At 42.9% G+C, this 16,835-nt stretch overlaps 1 protein-coding gene across 6 annotated transcripts in view; it reads right to left on the reverse strand.

Moving 5' to 3' along the window:
- The window catches only part of PIKFYVE (phosphoinositide kinase, FYVE-type zinc finger containing), a 326,446-nt gene that overhangs the window by 52,825 nt on the left and 256,786 nt on the right, over positions 1-16,835 (reverse strand). For all 6 annotated transcript variants that reach the window (XM_040441689.1, XM_040441688.1, XM_040441692.1 and 3 more), the window contains one exon: positions 6,342-6,442. In XM_040441689.1, the coding sequence (XP_040297623.1) occupies positions 6,342-6,442 (101 nt within the window). The remainder of the gene's footprint in view (positions 1-6,341; positions 6,443-16,835) is intronic.

Raw genomic sequence — 16,835 nt, forward strand, 5'->3', positions numbered from 1 at the left:
GTCCCAACCCCATTTATAAGGCAAGAAATCCCACTTATTAAACCTGACAGGGCCCACCTGTGAAGTGAAAACCATTTCAGGGGACTACCTCTTGAAGCTCATCAAGAGAATGCCAAGAGTGTGCAAAGCAGTAATCAAAGCAAAAGGTGGCTACTTTGAAGAACCTAGAATATGACATATTTTTAGTTGTTTCACACTTGTTTGTTATGTATATAATTCCACGTGTGAATTCATAGTTTTGATGCCTTCAGTGTGAATCTACAATTTTCATAGTCATGAAAATAAAGAAAACGCTTTGAATGAGAAGGTGTGTCCGAAATGTTGGTCTGTACTGTATGTATATGTATATGTATGTGTATATATATATATATATATATATATATATTCAAAGAATGAAGAGGCAGCACTTCCAGTTGTTAGGTGATAGGGTGACGACCCCGGCTGGAATAAAGTTTGGGGTTGTCACCCTATCACCTATCACATAACAACTGGAAGTGCTGCCTCTTCATTCTTTGAATATATATCTTGGAGGACAAGCCAGCCTCTGTGAGGATTTCTTGCACCCAGAGCTCCACATCTGACTGTGCTGCTGCATTATTTGTGGTATTATATATATATATATATATATATATATATATATATATATATACACACACACACACACACACACACACACACAGTCAGGTCCATAAATATTGGGACATGGACACAACTCTAACATTTTTGGCTCTATACACCACCACATTGGATTTGAAATGAAACAAACAAGATGTGCTTTACCTGCAGACTGTCAGCTTTAATTTGAGGGTATTTACATCCAAATCAGGTGAACGGTGCAGGAATTACAACAGTTTGCATATGTGCCTCCCACTTGTTATGAGACCAAAAGAAATGGGACAGAATAATAATCATAAATCAAACTTTCACTTTTTAATACTTGGTTGCAAATCCTTTGCAGTCAATTACAGCCTGAAGTCTGGAACGCATAGACCTCACCAGACGCTGGGTTTCATCCCTGGTGATGCTCTGCCAGGCCTCTACTGCAACTGTCTTCAGTTCCTGCTTGTTCTTGGGGCATTTTCCCTTCAGTTTTGTCTTCAGCAAGTGAAATGCATGCTCAATCGCATTCAGGTCAGGTGAGTGACTTGGCCATTGCATAACATTCCACTTCTTTCCATTAAAAAAAGGTTGCTTTTGCAGTATGCTTTGGGTCATTGTCCATCTGCACTGTGAAGCGCCGTCCAATGAGTTCTGAACCATTTGGCTGAATATGAGCAGATAATATTGCCCGAAACACTTCAGAATTCATCCTGCTGCTTTTGTGAAGGCTTTTTTAGATGTCGTTTGGCAAACTCTAATCTGGCCTTCCTGTTTTTGAGGCTTACCAATGGTTTACATCTTGTGGTGAACCCTCTGTATTCATTCTGGTGAAGTCTTCTCTTGATTGTTCACTTTGACACACATACACCTACCTCCTGGAGAGTGTTCTTGATCTGGCCAACTGTTGTGAAGGGTGTTTTCTTCACCAGGGAAAGAATTCTTCGGTCATCCACCACATTTGTTTTCCGTGGTCTTCCGGGTCTTTTGGTGTTGCTGAGCTTACCGGTGCGTTCCTTGTTTTTAAGAATGTTCCAAACAGTTGTTTTGGCCATGCCTAGTTTTTGCTATCTCTCTGATGGGTTTGTTTTGTTTTTTCAGCCTAATGATGGCTTGCTTCACTGATAGTGACAGCTCGTTGGATCTCATCTTGAGAGTTGACAGCAACAGATTCCAAATACAAATAGCAGACTGGAAATTACCTCTGGACCTTTTATCTGCTCATTGTAATTGGGATAATGAGGGAATAACACACACCTGGCCATGGAACAGCTGAGAAGCCAATTGTCCCATTACTTTTGGTCCCTTAACAAGTGGGAGGCACATATGCAAACTGTTGTAATTCCTGCACCTGATTTGGATGTAAATACCCTCAAATTAAAGCTGACAGTCTGAAGTTAAAGCACATCTTGTTCGTTTCATTTCAAATCCATTGTGGTGGTGTATAGAGCCAAAAATGTTAGAATTGTGTCGATGTGCCAATATTTATTGACCTGACTGTGTGTGTATATATATATATATTACACACACACACACATACATATCTACATACATGTGCTGCAGAAGGAAAACAGCTTGCAAATAACCCAACATAAACAAAAAGATACCAAGGCTGGGATCTACCAAATATATCTATCTATATACACAGATGCATGCCATATATACAGTTGCAAGAAAAAGTATGTGAACCCTTTGGAATGATATGGATTTCTGCACAAATTGATCATAAAATGTGATCTGATCTTCATCTAAGTCACAACAATAGACAATCACAGTCTGCTTAAACTAATAACACACAAAGAATTAAATGTTACCATGTTTTTATTGAACACACCATGTAAACATTCACAGTGCAGGTGGAAAAAGTATGTAAATCCTTGGATTTAATAACTGGTTGAACCTCCTTTGGCAGCAATAACTTCAACCAGACGTTTCCTGTAGTTGCAGATCAGACGTGCACAACGGTCAGGAGTAATTCTTGACCATTCCTCTTTACAGAACTGTTTCAGGTGAGCAATATTCTTGGGATGTCTGGTGTGAATCGCTTTCTTGAGGTCATGCCACAGCATCTCAATCAGGTTGAGGTCAAGACTCCTGACTGGGCCACTCCAGAAGGCATATTTTCTTCTGTTTAAGCCATTCTATTGTTGATTTACTTCTATGCTTTGGGTCGTTGTCCTGTTGCAACACCCTTCTTCTGTTGAACTTCAGCTGGTGGACAGATGGCCTTAAGTTCATCTGCAAAATGTCTTGATAAACTTGGGAATTCACTTTTCCTTCGATGATAGCAATCCGTCCAGGCCCTGGCGCAGCAAAGCAGCCCCAAACCATGATGCCCCACCACCATACTTCACAGTTGGGATCAGATTTTGATGTTGGTGTTCTGTGCCTCTTTCTCCACACATAGTGTTGTGTGTTTCTTCCAAACAACTCATCTTTGGTTTCATCTGTCCAAAGAATATTTTGCCAGTACTGCTGTGGAACATCCAGGTGCTCTTGTGCAAACTTTAAACATGCAGCAATAGTTTTTTTGGACAGCAGTGGCTTCCTCTGTGGTATCCTCCCATGAAATCCATTCTTGTTTAGAGTTTTACGTATCAGGGATGTTAACATATGCCAGAGACTTTTGTAAGTCTTTAGCTGACACTCTAGGATTCTTCTTCACCTCATTGAGCAGTCTGCGCTGTGCTCTTGCAGTCATCTTTACAGGACGGCCACTCCTAGGGAGAGTAGCAGCAGTGCTGACCTTTCTCCATTTATAGACAATTGGTCTTACCGTGGACTGATGAACAGCAAGGCTTTTGGAGATACTTTTATAACCCTTTCCAGCTTTATGCAAGTCAACAATTCTTAATCGTAGGTCTTCTGAGAGCTCTTTTGTGCGATGCATCATTCACATCAGACAATGCTTCTTGGGAAAAGCAAACCCAAAACTGGTGTGTATTTTTTATAGGGCAGGGCAGCTGTAACCAACACCTCCAATCTCATCTCATGGATTGGACTCCAGTTGGCCGACACCTCACTCCAATTAGCTCTTGGAGATGTCATTAGTCTAGGGGTTTCCATACTTTTTCCACCTGCACTGTGAATGTTTACATGGTGTGTTCAATAAAAACATGGTAACATTTAATTCTTTGTGTGTTATTAGTTTAAGCAGACTGTGATTGTCTATTGTTGTGACTTAGATGAAGATCAGATCACATTTTATGACCAATTTGTGCAGAAATCCATATCATTCCAAAGGGTTCACATACTTTTTCTTGCAACTGTACATATGCTGCTGTAATGCTACAGTAGTTGGCACTGGAGCATCAAGCTCTCTGGGGGCCTGCAGTTTGGGGCCCAACATGATCTACACCAGACCTCAGATCAGAAGCTCCGTTCCCGCTGGCCGTTTTTAAAGGAGGAAGTTGGATACCCCTTCCTTTAAGTTAAATTCCGTATACGCGAGTGTGAAACTCCGAAACCGGATGTGACATCAGATGCCCGCAATCTCCGTGCAGTGCCTGCGTATCCACACCAGCTTATCCAACCATGGAAAAGAAGGGTGCAGCAGCCTGTGGACAGGTATCCAATGAACAGAATAAGAGGTCATCTTGTTCCCCAGCTGAGCACTGTTAAGAAACTGCCGGCGAGCAGGGGAACCCCATGGTAGCCTAAAATATATTTGTAAAAATGCAAGGAAAGTCCGGAAACCCAAATGCATTTCCCTGACATTTTGTAAGTAACAAAATTGGAAACATAAACCAGGCTTTGTCTCCCCGACAAGCAGAGAGGTCTTTCTCTGCACTGGCCACTGTAGGGGCAGGAATACTGAGAAATGGTGGTGGGAGGGGGCAATTTAACCTTTCTCTGTCCATACAGAGGTTTGGGGTCAACCTCCATATGTATGTATGCCATCATGGTGGTGAAATGCAAAAGGCAGATGCCTGTATCTGGCTGTAGCCACCGCTTCACAGACTCCGCTACAGTGTTTTGGAGTGGACAGTGTCAGAACTCTGGTATATTCAATATTAAGAATCACAGTAGGTAATACTCCCATGACAGCACTGAAGGGTTGATGGTTGCTTTGGACGTGCCTTGATAAAAATGGCAATTGTGGTGGTGGAAGGTGGGGCGGCAAACATTTTTTAAAGAAATATAGCGGGTAGTGCAATTTCTTTCAACTTTGTGGCTTACTGTGCATCCATAAACAAAGGTAGTAAGAGTAAAGCTTAAAAAGGTATTCCCACCATGGCAATTGCCTTTCAATTTGTGCATCTCTGCAAAATGAAACTTCCCAAAATGCTTGTTATTTCTGAAAATGGCCTTGCTATTGAAGGCTAGAAGTCAAGCTAATAACTGGAGATTCACGCCAGGTCTTGTTTTACAGTGGACAGTCTCAAAATCTGAGGCTCTAGCCATCATATATCACAAGTGACCCGATTTTTAAGTGCACTCACTCGCCGTATATCGTAACTAAAGCCTATCAGCTTCAAAACTAGACCAGGCATGAATTTCTAGCTGTCACATAAGGGGGTCCTTTTATTTCTAATCACCCCTCTGCGCCTTATTAGGTGGTCTATGGATGTCATGACCCAGACATTTACCAGGGTCCAGATCACAGCGCCAAATAATTTGCACCAAACACTCGACCAACATTTTCCACTCTTCCAATCCTGTCCATACCCAATCTATAGAGTAAAATATACAGACAGCTTCTCTAGCGATACCTGTTACATACTGCAGTAATACCAATTATGGCAATCATAAGAGGAGAATGCAGATTTTTTTCCCCCCATCTGTCAGAAATATGTTAGTCAGAAATGACATTTTCGCTCTCTGACTGTTGCCATAATCATTTTCAATTACAGCAGTTTTATTTTAAACAACAGTAATTAACTGTTTTTCAGACAGATGTTAATGCAGGGTCTTTTTTTGTGCCCATATTATTGATGAAACACCGGGACCTCCCAGGGTTCATCAGAACCAGTGATATGCTGCTCTAATTCATTTTCTGATGAACTGCAGGAGGTTCAAGTATTGTGTGTGTAATACGGGAGTAATAAAGCACCCATATAATACCTGAAAGCTGCCCGTACATAGATTTCTTAAAGCAGTACATGTAAGGCTACTTTCACACTTGCGTTCAGAGCGGGTCCGTCTGATGTCTGCACAGACGGATCCGCTCCTATAATGCAGACGTTTGGATCTGTTCAGAACGGATCAGTCTGCATTATAGCTTAGAAAAAATTCTAAGTGTGAAAGTAGTTCAGACGGATCCGTCCAGACTTTACATTGAAAGTCAATGGGGACGGATCAGTTTGAAAATTGAGCCATATTGTGTCATCTTCAAACGGATCCGTCCCTATTGACTTACATTGTAAGTCTGGACGGATCCGTTTGCCTCCGCACGGCCAGGCGGATACCCGAACACTGCAAGCTGCGTTCGGATGTCCGCCTGCTGAGCGGAACGGAGGCCAAACGGTGCCAAACTGAGGCATTCTGAGCGGATCCGCATTCACTCAGAATGCATTGGGGCTCTACGGATCCGTTCGGGGCCGCTTGTGAGAGCCTTCAAATGGAGCTCACAAGCGGAACCCCGAATGCTAGTGTGAAAGTAGCCTAAACCAAACTGGGGAGTTGGGTCATATTTGTATTTTTATGTTTTAAATCTTTATAAATATTGTCTGATTAAAAGATTTAAAAAAAGCCTTCTCATTCAATAAGAAAATATACAGTATATGATCATTATGGAAACATACCAGGATTCTGAGGTTCTGCTTCTGCTGTGCGGTTAGATTGAGACATGCTATTTTCTTGCATTCTGGACGGACTGCTTGTTTTTGGCCTGTTGTCCATCATGCTACAAGGGAAAAACAGAAAACCACAGCTAAAGTAAACATTATATGTACATTTCTATGCTGGATGGGTATTGGCACATACAGTCAGGTCCATAAATATTAGGACATCAACACAATTCTAACATTTTTGGCTCTATACACCACCATAATGGATTTGAAATGTAACGGACAAGATGTGCTTTAACTGCAGACAGTCAGCTTTAATTTGAGGGTATTTACATCCAAATCAGGTGAACGGTGTAGGAATTACAACAGTTTGCATATGTGCCTCCCACTTGTTAAGGGACCAAAAGTAAATGGGACAATTGGCTTCTCAGCTGTTCCATGGCCAGGTGTGTGTTATTCCCTCATTATCCCAATTACAATGAGCAGATAAAAGGTCCAGAGGTAATTCAAGTGTGCTATTTGCAAAGCCACTGATGAATGGGTCATCTCTCTAAACCCCGAAACGCGTTTGGTATCACCCCCCAGTTTTGAAATAAAGACAAACGCACATCGACCATCTGAGGAGGCGTGGAACCCATTACTGGAAATATTGAGCCGCGCAGACAACTGTTGCTACACGGAGGAAACCCTCATTCATTGCGGGGTCACGTGCACACTAAAGGTTGACGCGGGATTTGAATACAAGTAATACCCCTCGAGACCGGAACCCCGATTTCCATAGGAGGTTTACTGTGTCGAGGGCAACGGAGTCCACTGAAGTCCTCCCGGTAAGATTGTGACAGTTTGTTCTATCAAGCGATCGCATCTTTTGGATAATACAGCGGGATGCCGTTGTTCCTGTTAAGTGAGCGGGACGCCACTCTGTATGTTGTCAGCGCTCGACTGCGCTCGAGACTAGCAACTACCTGGCACATTGATTTGGCTCTTGGAAGACTTTCTGGTTGCCATTGCATCGCGAACATTCTATATTATTAGAGGTCTGGCTGATTGTTATCCTTCCAGATATTGAGATCTCTTGATGAATTGGTGATGAATTTTTTGCAATATAATATTTTTATTTATTTATTACCGCTGCCAATTAATTATACTATTAACTATCTGTTTTTTTTTATCCATCTATCTATACCATTGATTGTACCACATATCTGAATTTTATCTATATATTACCAATAAAATCCCAATACTTATTTATAAGTATTAAAAAGTGAAAGTTTGATTTATGATTATTATTCTGTCCCATTTCTTTTGGTTCCTTAACAGGTGGGAAGCACATATGCAAACTGTAGTAATTCCTACACCGTTCACCTGATTTGGATGTAAATACCCTCAAATTAAAGCTGACAGTCTTCAGTTAAAGCACATCTTGTCCGTTTCATTTCAAATCAATTGTGATGGTGTATAGAGCCAAAAATGTTAGAATTGTGTTGATGTCCCAATATTTATGGACCTGACTGTATGTGTAAATTGAATCATCATGTTTCTGTTTAAGATCAAGAGTGAGCAACCTTAAACTCCAGCTGTTGTGAAACTACAACACCCAGCATGCACACTTGCTTGACAGTTCTCGGATATTCCATAGATCTGAGTAGAATATGGTAGGAGTTCCCAGCAGCTGGAGGTTGTTGACCCCCATTCTAGATAAATGGTTTTCAATCTATGGTTCTCCAAATGTTACCAAACAACAACTTGTAATTAACAGAAGGTGGAGATCCACACAGGTCAATCATTTATGTAGATCAGCCAAGTTCAACATCAGTTCTTTGCTTTATGCATTATTTATATAGAGCACACCGGGGAAGATTTACTAACATTAGTGTAAATCCAAAAGAAACCTTGCGATAAGCAAAGGGTAAATGCAGCTCACCGGCTCCCGCTCACTTTCAAAGCGGTGCTCTTAAGTGAAGTAAGACAAGCAGTGTCGGCTACCCTAATAAGTATTCAATGAAGTGAACCTTGGGTACTTGCCGATAAAACGTAATTCTTTATTACAACTTCTTAAAACAATATGTACATGGTAGCAAAAAGCCTATGCATCTGAAACATGTAGGCTTTTCTGCTACCGTGTACATGCTGGTTTAAGAAGTTGTAATAAAGTATTATGTTTTGTCTGCCAGTGCCGAAGGTTCAAGGAATGGGTCTTCAGACAATGACCTATTGTTTAAATCTCGTTTTTATGTCAAACACGTTTTTTTAAGAATTCTTGGGGATTTTTTATTTTTTTTCCCCCCATGTCTATCTATATTTTAAAAAAACAAACAAATTCAGCATTTTTCACACTGGCCACTTCCAGTCTTTCGAGAGCAACTACACTGGCCACAGACACAATGTACAGGAGCTGACGTCACTGACTTCTGTGAGTTTTCTAGGCATGCTCTGTGACTTGTGAAAAGGTCAGAAGATCTAGTGGCCAGTGTGAAAATGGAGGATTATATATATATATATATATATATATATATATATATATATATATTTTTTTTTTCTTAATAGACAGTGACATGGAAAATAAAATAAAAAAAACAAAACACAAAAATGTGATTAAACAATAGGTCATTTTCAGATAATATATATTCACTTTCAATTTCCTGAAATACTAACATTAAAGGGGTTATCCAACTTATCACTTCTGACGCCCGCATAGCTGCATCGCCGCGTCATGTGGGCAGCCAATAGCAGGCCGTGACAGGAACGAGCCTCCCTTGGGTTACCCACGATGCTAGGGAGTCTCGTTCCTGTCGCAGCATGCCATTGGCTATTGTTTTCTATAGTGGTCCAGCCATCTTCGTACTAAATAGAGTAGTGCAGATAAAGTTGCATGAGACAATGCATTGAACGTCTCTTCCAATAGTAAGACAGAGGTCTCGGGACTCACCACCACCACCTCAGAAGAGGTCGAGGGTAAGAAGGCCTCCTCTTCAGCCCTGCATCTCCTTCCACAGACTCCACATACACACTCAGCACAGATGTCTCACTTGCCACACCAGCGGTAGGAAGTTACTCCCCGCTGAGCTCAGAATAGAGGTTCACTTGCTCCAAGGTATCCACACCATTCGGTGCCCCAGAAGAAGCCAATGGGGAACAAAACCCTGGGTCGGGCATTTTAGCAGCGTTTGTTACATGCCTTTATACTTTGGACTTTTGTGAGTATGGATTAAACCTGTGATTTTAACTGCGCCTGTCAGATGTAAGCATCCCCTTGCTTCTTCCTCCTAATGACTCCCTGCTGGATAAGCGCTAACACCGCATGGTATGAATATCTATGAGAAAGTTAACATCTATTCGGAGCTCAGTTGGGAGTAACTTCCTACCGCTGGTGTGGTAAGCAGTGATTGTGAGACATCTGTACAGAGTGTGTATGTTAAGTTGGTGGAAGGAGATACCTGACTGAATAGGAGGCCTTCTTACCCTCGATCTCTTCTGAAGTGGTGGTGGTAAGTCCCCATGACCTATGTGTTACTATTTGAAGATATTTAGAGCCAGAGATGCTTTAGCTTTTATTGACACAGTGTGAACAGGAGCATTGGACCTGCTTCTAATCTCTTAGTTCTCAGTTTCTTCCATAGCAGATCGCTGCCCAACTAATTATATCAATTTATTAGACAATGCATTGAGTGTGGGGATTACTGTTGGATGAGGGTATCTGATTCTGAAGAATATGGGTTGGGAATGTGAGTTTAGGGAATATGATAAGCCTGTCTGAAAAGATGTGTTTTTAAGACACAATTAAAACTAAGAAAGTTGGAAATTTACCCCATTGTCAGGAGTAGCACATTCCAGAGAGCTGGTGCAGCTCAAATAATATATTCCGGTTGTATTAAGTTATCCCTTATCCACGATCACAAGAATGGGGGCCTGGTTCCCCCGGAACTGAATGGAGCTGCCGGTTGGGCATGAGTGCCGTCGCTCTATTCATATCTATGGTAATTCCAGAAATAACCGAGAGCAGTACGCGGCTATCTCCAGAACTGCCAGAGAAATGAATGGAGTGGCCACAAGCATGTGCGACTGGCCCCTGCATTCATATCATGGGGCCGCAGGGGGTACACGGGTCCCATTCTGGTTAATAGTTCTTGTCTAATAGTTATCCCCTATACTGTGTATAGGGAGTAACTTAATGTAACCAGAATACCCCTTTATAGGCAGGAGTGAGAAGGTGGAGGATGTTAATCATAGATAATTGGCAGAACAAGGAGTGTGGGTAGGGTGGTAGACAGAAACGAGGGAGGTGAAGCACTATGGAGAGCTCTGTGGGTGAGATGCTTGGCTTGTATTCTGTAGTGGATAGGAAACCAGTAAAGTGACTGGCACAGGGTGGAGGCATCAATGTAATGATTAGACAGAAAGATGAGCATGGTTGCTGCATTTAGAATAGACTGAAGTGGTAAGAGTTTAGTGAAGGGAAGAAAACCAATTAGTAATGAGTTACAGTAGTCAAGACTAGAATGAATTAGAGCAACAATAAGAGTTTTGGCTGTTGACACTGTGAAAAAAGGGCAGATTCTAGAGATATTCTTGAGATGCAGGTGACTTGAGTGTGCCATTGATTGAATACAGAGAGCAAAGGAAAGATCTGAATAAACATAACCCAAAAATGGCAGGCATGTTGTACGGGAGTTATTATAGTACGACAGATGGAAGTATCAGGTTTAGGTAGGTTACAAAATGGGGGAAAAACAACAAATTCATTTTTTGAGAGATGTAGTTTCCGATACAGAGAGGGCATGACAGTGGACAGAGAATCACTGGTGTTTTGTAGTATTGTTGGGGTGAGGTCACTTGAAGAAGTATACAGTTGAAGGTCATCAGCATATAGATACTACTGAAAACAAAACCTACTGATAGTAGATTTTGAGAGTACCAACAACGGAACCCTGTGGAAACCCAACAGCAAGACATACATTAAAAGATCGGCCTGACAAAGTAAAAAAACACAAGAGAGCAGTGTTTGTCAGGGCAAGAGTGGCACATACTGAGGAGGAATTGGTGGTCTACAGCAGAGGTCCCCTACCACCAGGCCATGGATCATCTGGGACTGGTCCATGGGAGCATCAAAGTTGACCAGCACAGATGGGAACTATTGGCTCCTGAGCCCTGACGTTTAGTCTCATAGGCTGAAGGCTGCCATGCCTGAGGCCTATGAGGCAGTGCTAAGGTGCAGGATGGTCAAGATGACCATCGGTCACAGGTGGCTTGACAACATCATGATACCACCAGAGACCTGGTGCAGGAGGTCCCCAACCACCGGGCCATGGATCTTCTGGCACTGGCCCATGGTAGCGTCGAAGTTGACCAGCACAGACAGGAACTATTGGCTCCTGAGCCCTGACGTTTAGTCTCATAGGCTGAAGGTTGCCAGGCCTGAGGCTTATGAGGCAGTGCTAAGGTTCAGGATGGTCAAGATGACCATCGGTCACAGGTGGCGTGACAACATCATGATACCACCAGAGACCTGGCGCAGGAGGTCGCAATGACCTTTGCTACTGCCTGAAACATAACGCAGAAAGCAGGGGCAACAGACTGGGAGTGGTTTGCATTTTGTTGTTCTTGGGTGTTTTTTTTTTTTTTTTTTTGGGGGGTGGGCGACACTACAGAGGAGGGGTTGGTGCATTATTTACTGTGGGGGCACTATATGTACAGAGGAGGGACTTCTGGGGGGGGGGGCTATATTTAAAGAGACCACTACTGAAGGGCATTAGGTTTATAGAAGCCACTACTGTGATGTGATATTTAAAGAGGTCACTACTGGAGAGCACTATATTTAAGAGGCCACAACTGGGGAGGGGGGGTACTTTAAGTAAAGAGGCCACTAGTGGGGGGCACTATGGGAATAGGGTACTACTGGAGTGCACTATATGTAAAGAAGGCACCACTGAGGGGCATTATATGTAAAGAGGGCACCACTGAGGGGCATTATATGTAAAGAGGCAGCTAGTGGGGGCATTATATGTAAAGAGGCAGCTAGTGGGGGCATTATATGTAAAGAGGCAGCTACTGGGGGCATTATATGTAAAGAGGCAGCTACTGGGGGCATTATATGTAAAGACTAAGCCCTCACTCTCTTGATAAAATCTGAGGCACTTGGTCAATACATTTTGATCAAAACACATCTAAGCTCACCTACCAAGCGACAAGGTGGTCTCAGTTCAGGCGGGTCCTACGCTAAACCTGCCTATGCCGTTATGCATTTATGTTCAGGAGCGCAGACCCCGCACATATAGTGTGTTTCTCCTAGTTACCTCCATGTGCAATAGCAAACGGTGGAAGGATGAGCGCACACACACCTACATGTACCACCTAAATCAAGGTCGCCTATTAGATAGATGGGGCAAAAGTGCACATAAATACTATTCCCAAAATAGGAGGGTATTTACAAATTAAGGTGCCACTCCTTCAAGACAAGTTAAACAAATCACAGAAAAAAAATGGCACCTTCATTTGTGAATACGCTCCTATTTTGGGAGTAGTATTCATGTGCACTTTTGCCACACCTATCTAATAGGCGACCCTGATGAAGATGGTACATATAGGTGTGTGTGCTCCTCCTCCCACCGGTTGCTATTGCACATGGAGGTAACTAGGAGCAGCACACTATATGTGCGGGGTCTGCGCTCCTGAACATAAATGGATAACGGCATAGGCAGGTTTAGTGTAAGACCCGCCTGAACTGAGACCACCTTGTCGCTTGGTAGGTGGGCTAAGATGTTTTTTGATCAAAACGTACTGACCAAGTGTCTCAGATTTTATCAAGAGAGTGAGGGCTTAGTTCATATGTTGCATTTATTATTATAGTGCATTATTTTCTGTGATTGCATAAAAGGTTGCATGAATACTAAATAGGTGTGTTCAGTTATGCAGAAACAAGTGGTGGTCAGGAGAAGTCATCAGAGTGATCTATGCAGGACTAAGGGGGAAAAAAAAGGAAAGAACGACTCCAGTCAGAGGAGACATCTCCTGTAAGTCACTGAGTGGGGGCCTAAGGCTACTTTCACACTAGCGTTCGGGTGTCCGCTTGTGAGCTCCGTTTGAAGGGGCTCACAAGCGGCCCCGAACGCATCGTTACTGCCCTAATGCATTCTGAGTGGACGCGGATCCGCTCAGAATGCATCAGTCTGGCAGCGTTCAGCCTCCGCTCCGCTCAGCAGGCGGACACCTGAACGCTGCTTGCAGCGTTCGGGTGTCCGCCTGGCCGTGCGGAGGCAAGCGGATACGTCCAGACTTACAATGTAAGTCAATGGGGACGGATCCGTTTGAAGTTGACACAGTATGGCTCAATTTTCAAACGGATCATTGACTTTCAATGTAAAGTCTGGACGGATCCGTTTGAAGCTACTTTCAGACTTAGAATTTTTTCTACAATATAATGCAGACGGATCCGTTCTGAACGGATCCAAAGTCTGCATTATATGAGCGGATCCGCTCTGAACGGTAGTGTGAAAGTAGCCTTACTGGGATTATTAATTATTGTGTTTTGTTATGTGTGTGATTTACCCCCACAAACCCACCCCCACCAGTCTGTGGCAAAAGTTCCAGAGATTCAAAAGAATGAGTCAAGTGTAGCTGACAGTACTTTCAGCTGAAATTAGAAAAAAAAATTATACACGTCGCCACAGAGCGCATAAACCGTTACTGTAGAGAAAGGGTGGGGAAGCTAAGAACATGCTAACTTTGTTACACTGTGCAATTCAAGCTTTGAACAAACATAGTGAATGTGGAAATTTTCAGCTGCAGACAGGTACAGAGCGGGACATCAGTGATGAGGACTGTCTCTAGTCTACCCTTTATCTCTAAACTCCTGGAATGCTTGGTCTGCTCTCATCTAATAGGTTATTTCTCTGCTAGCCTTAGTGACCCTTTACAGTCTGGTTTCTGCACACCCAGAAACTGCCCTTACTAAAGTGTCTAATGATCTCCTGGCAGCTGAAAGTAATACATCAATTTGTGCAGGGAAAAAAACAGCGCTGCTAACATTCCAGAGTTTCCAGTTTTATTGAAGGACACACGGCAATGCTTATCGGTGAGGACATCATATCTTCCTTCCCGCTTATGGCCTAAGGAAGATATGAAGTCCACATCGAAATACGTTGCAATGTGTCCTTCAATAAAACTAGAAACTCTGGAATGTTAGAAGCGCTGTTTTTTTCCTGCACAAATTGATGTATTACTTTCAGCTGCCAGGAGATCATTAGACACTTTAGTAAGGGCAGTTTCTGGGTGTGCAGAAACCAGACTGTAAAGGGTCAATAAGGCTAGCAGAGAAATAACCTATTAGATGAGAGCAGACCAAGCATTCCAGGAGTTAAGAGATAAAGGTTAGATTTAGACAGTTAGTTATAAGCCCAGGATGGTTATAGAGTTTTTTTTTTTACTAGTGGATTTAACAGTATATTTGAAAGAGAAGGGAAATGCCAGAAGACAGAGGGGTTTCATATTGTAGTTAAGTGACTAATGACATCTGGGGAGAGGGACCGGAGTAGGTGTGTGGGAATAGGATCATTACTGCAGGTAGCTAGGCAAGAAGAGAGCATCCTTGAGGCCTCTTTCAGACGGGCGTTGCGGGAAAATGTGCGGGTGCGTTACGGGAACACCCACGATTTTTCCGCGTGAGTGCAAAACATTGTAATGCGTTTTGCACTCGCGTGAGAAAAATCGCGCATGTCTGGTACCCAAACCCGAACTTCTTCACAGAAGTTCGGGCTTAGGTTAGGTGTTCTGTAGATTGTATTATTTCCCCTTATAACATAGTTATAAGGGAAAATAATAGCATTCTGAATACAGAATGCATAGTAAAATAGCGCTGGAGGGGTTAAAAAATAATAATTTAACTCACCTTAGTCCACTTGATAGCGATGCCCAGCATCTCCTTCTGTCTCCTTTACTGAACAGGACCTGTGGGGAGCATTCATTACAGGTCAAGGACCTGTGGTGACGTCACTCCGGTCATCACATGATCCATCACCATGGTAAAAGATCATGTGATGCCCGGAGTGACGTCACCACAGGTCCTTGACCTGTAATGAATGCTCACCACAGGTCCTGTTCAGTAAAGGAGACAGACGGAGATGCCGGGCATCGCGATCAAGTGGACTAAGGTGAGTTAAATTTATTTATTTATTTTTTTGACCCCTCCAGCTCTATTTTACTATGCATTCTGTATTCAGAATGCTATTGTTTTCCCTTATAACCATGTTATAAGGGAAAATAATAATAATCGGGTCTCCATCCCGATCGTCTCCTAGTAACCGTGCGTGAAAATCGCACCGCATCTGCACTTGCTTGCGGATGCTTGCGATTTTCACGCAACCCCATTCACTTCTATGGGGCCTGCGTTGCGTGAAAAACGCAGAATATAGAGCATGCTGCGATTTTCACGCAACGCACAAGTGATGCGTGAAAATCACAGCTCATGTGAACAGCCCCATAGAAATGAATTGGTCGGTATTCAGTACGGGTGCAATGCGTTCAACTCACGCATGGCATCCGCGCGGAATACCCGTGTGAAAGGGGACTAAGACTTCTTCTGTTATAGGGTTGAATGAGGAGACAGAACAAGAGGAAGTGTGCGAGTTAGGAGAATTGATGCTGGTTCGGAACCTGGAGATTATTTCTTGCTGGATGTTATCAATTTTATCTTTGAAATAAGTAACAGGTCTTCAGCAAAGGGGTCAGTGATGGGTGATTGCATATTAGGCTACTTTCACACTGCCGTTTTGGCTTTCAGTTTGTGAGATCCGTCATGGGCTCTCACAAGCAGTCCAAAACGTATCAGTTTTGCCCTAATGCATTCTGAATGAAAAAGGATCCGCTCAGAATGCATCAGTTTGCCTCCGTTCCGTCTCTATTCCGCTTGCAGCGTTTTGGTGTCTGTCTGACGAAACTGAGCCAAACGGATCCGTTCTGACACACAATGTAAGTCAATGGGGATGGATAAGTTTTCTATGACACAAAAGAAAACGGATCTGTCCTCCATTGACTTTCAATGGTGTTCAAGACAGATCCATCTTGGCTATGTTAAAGATAATACAAACAGATCCGTTCTGAACGGATGCAGACGGTTGTATTATCTGAACGGATCCGTCTGTGCAGATCTATGACGGATCCGCACCAAACGAGAGTGTGAAAGTAGCCTTAGAACTAAGGAGGGAGTGAAAAGAAGCAGTCGTTTTGGGTTATTGGATAGTGTCACGGTTATTGGCACGGTGAAGGAAAGAGTTAAAGGTTTTAAACAGAAACTTATAATTAAGAAAATCTGCTGACATACATGATTTTCTCCATAAACACTTGGCACACTTAGATAGCTTTTGAAGATAATGCATTTCAGGTGTGTGCCAAGGTCGCAGCAATCTGTGTCGGGAAGGTCAGAGTGTATGTAATCGGAGCTGCTTCATCCAGGATGGTTGTAATTATTGGCAGCCCGATCAGGACAAGAGAGGGAAGAGATTGGAGCCCGTGATG

This window comes from Bufo bufo, chromosome 7 (assembly GCF_905171765.1).
Source record: "Bufo bufo chromosome 7, aBufBuf1.1, whole genome shotgun sequence".
Classification (NCBI taxonomy): Eukaryota; Metazoa; Chordata; class Amphibia; order Anura; family Bufonidae; genus Bufo; species Bufo bufo.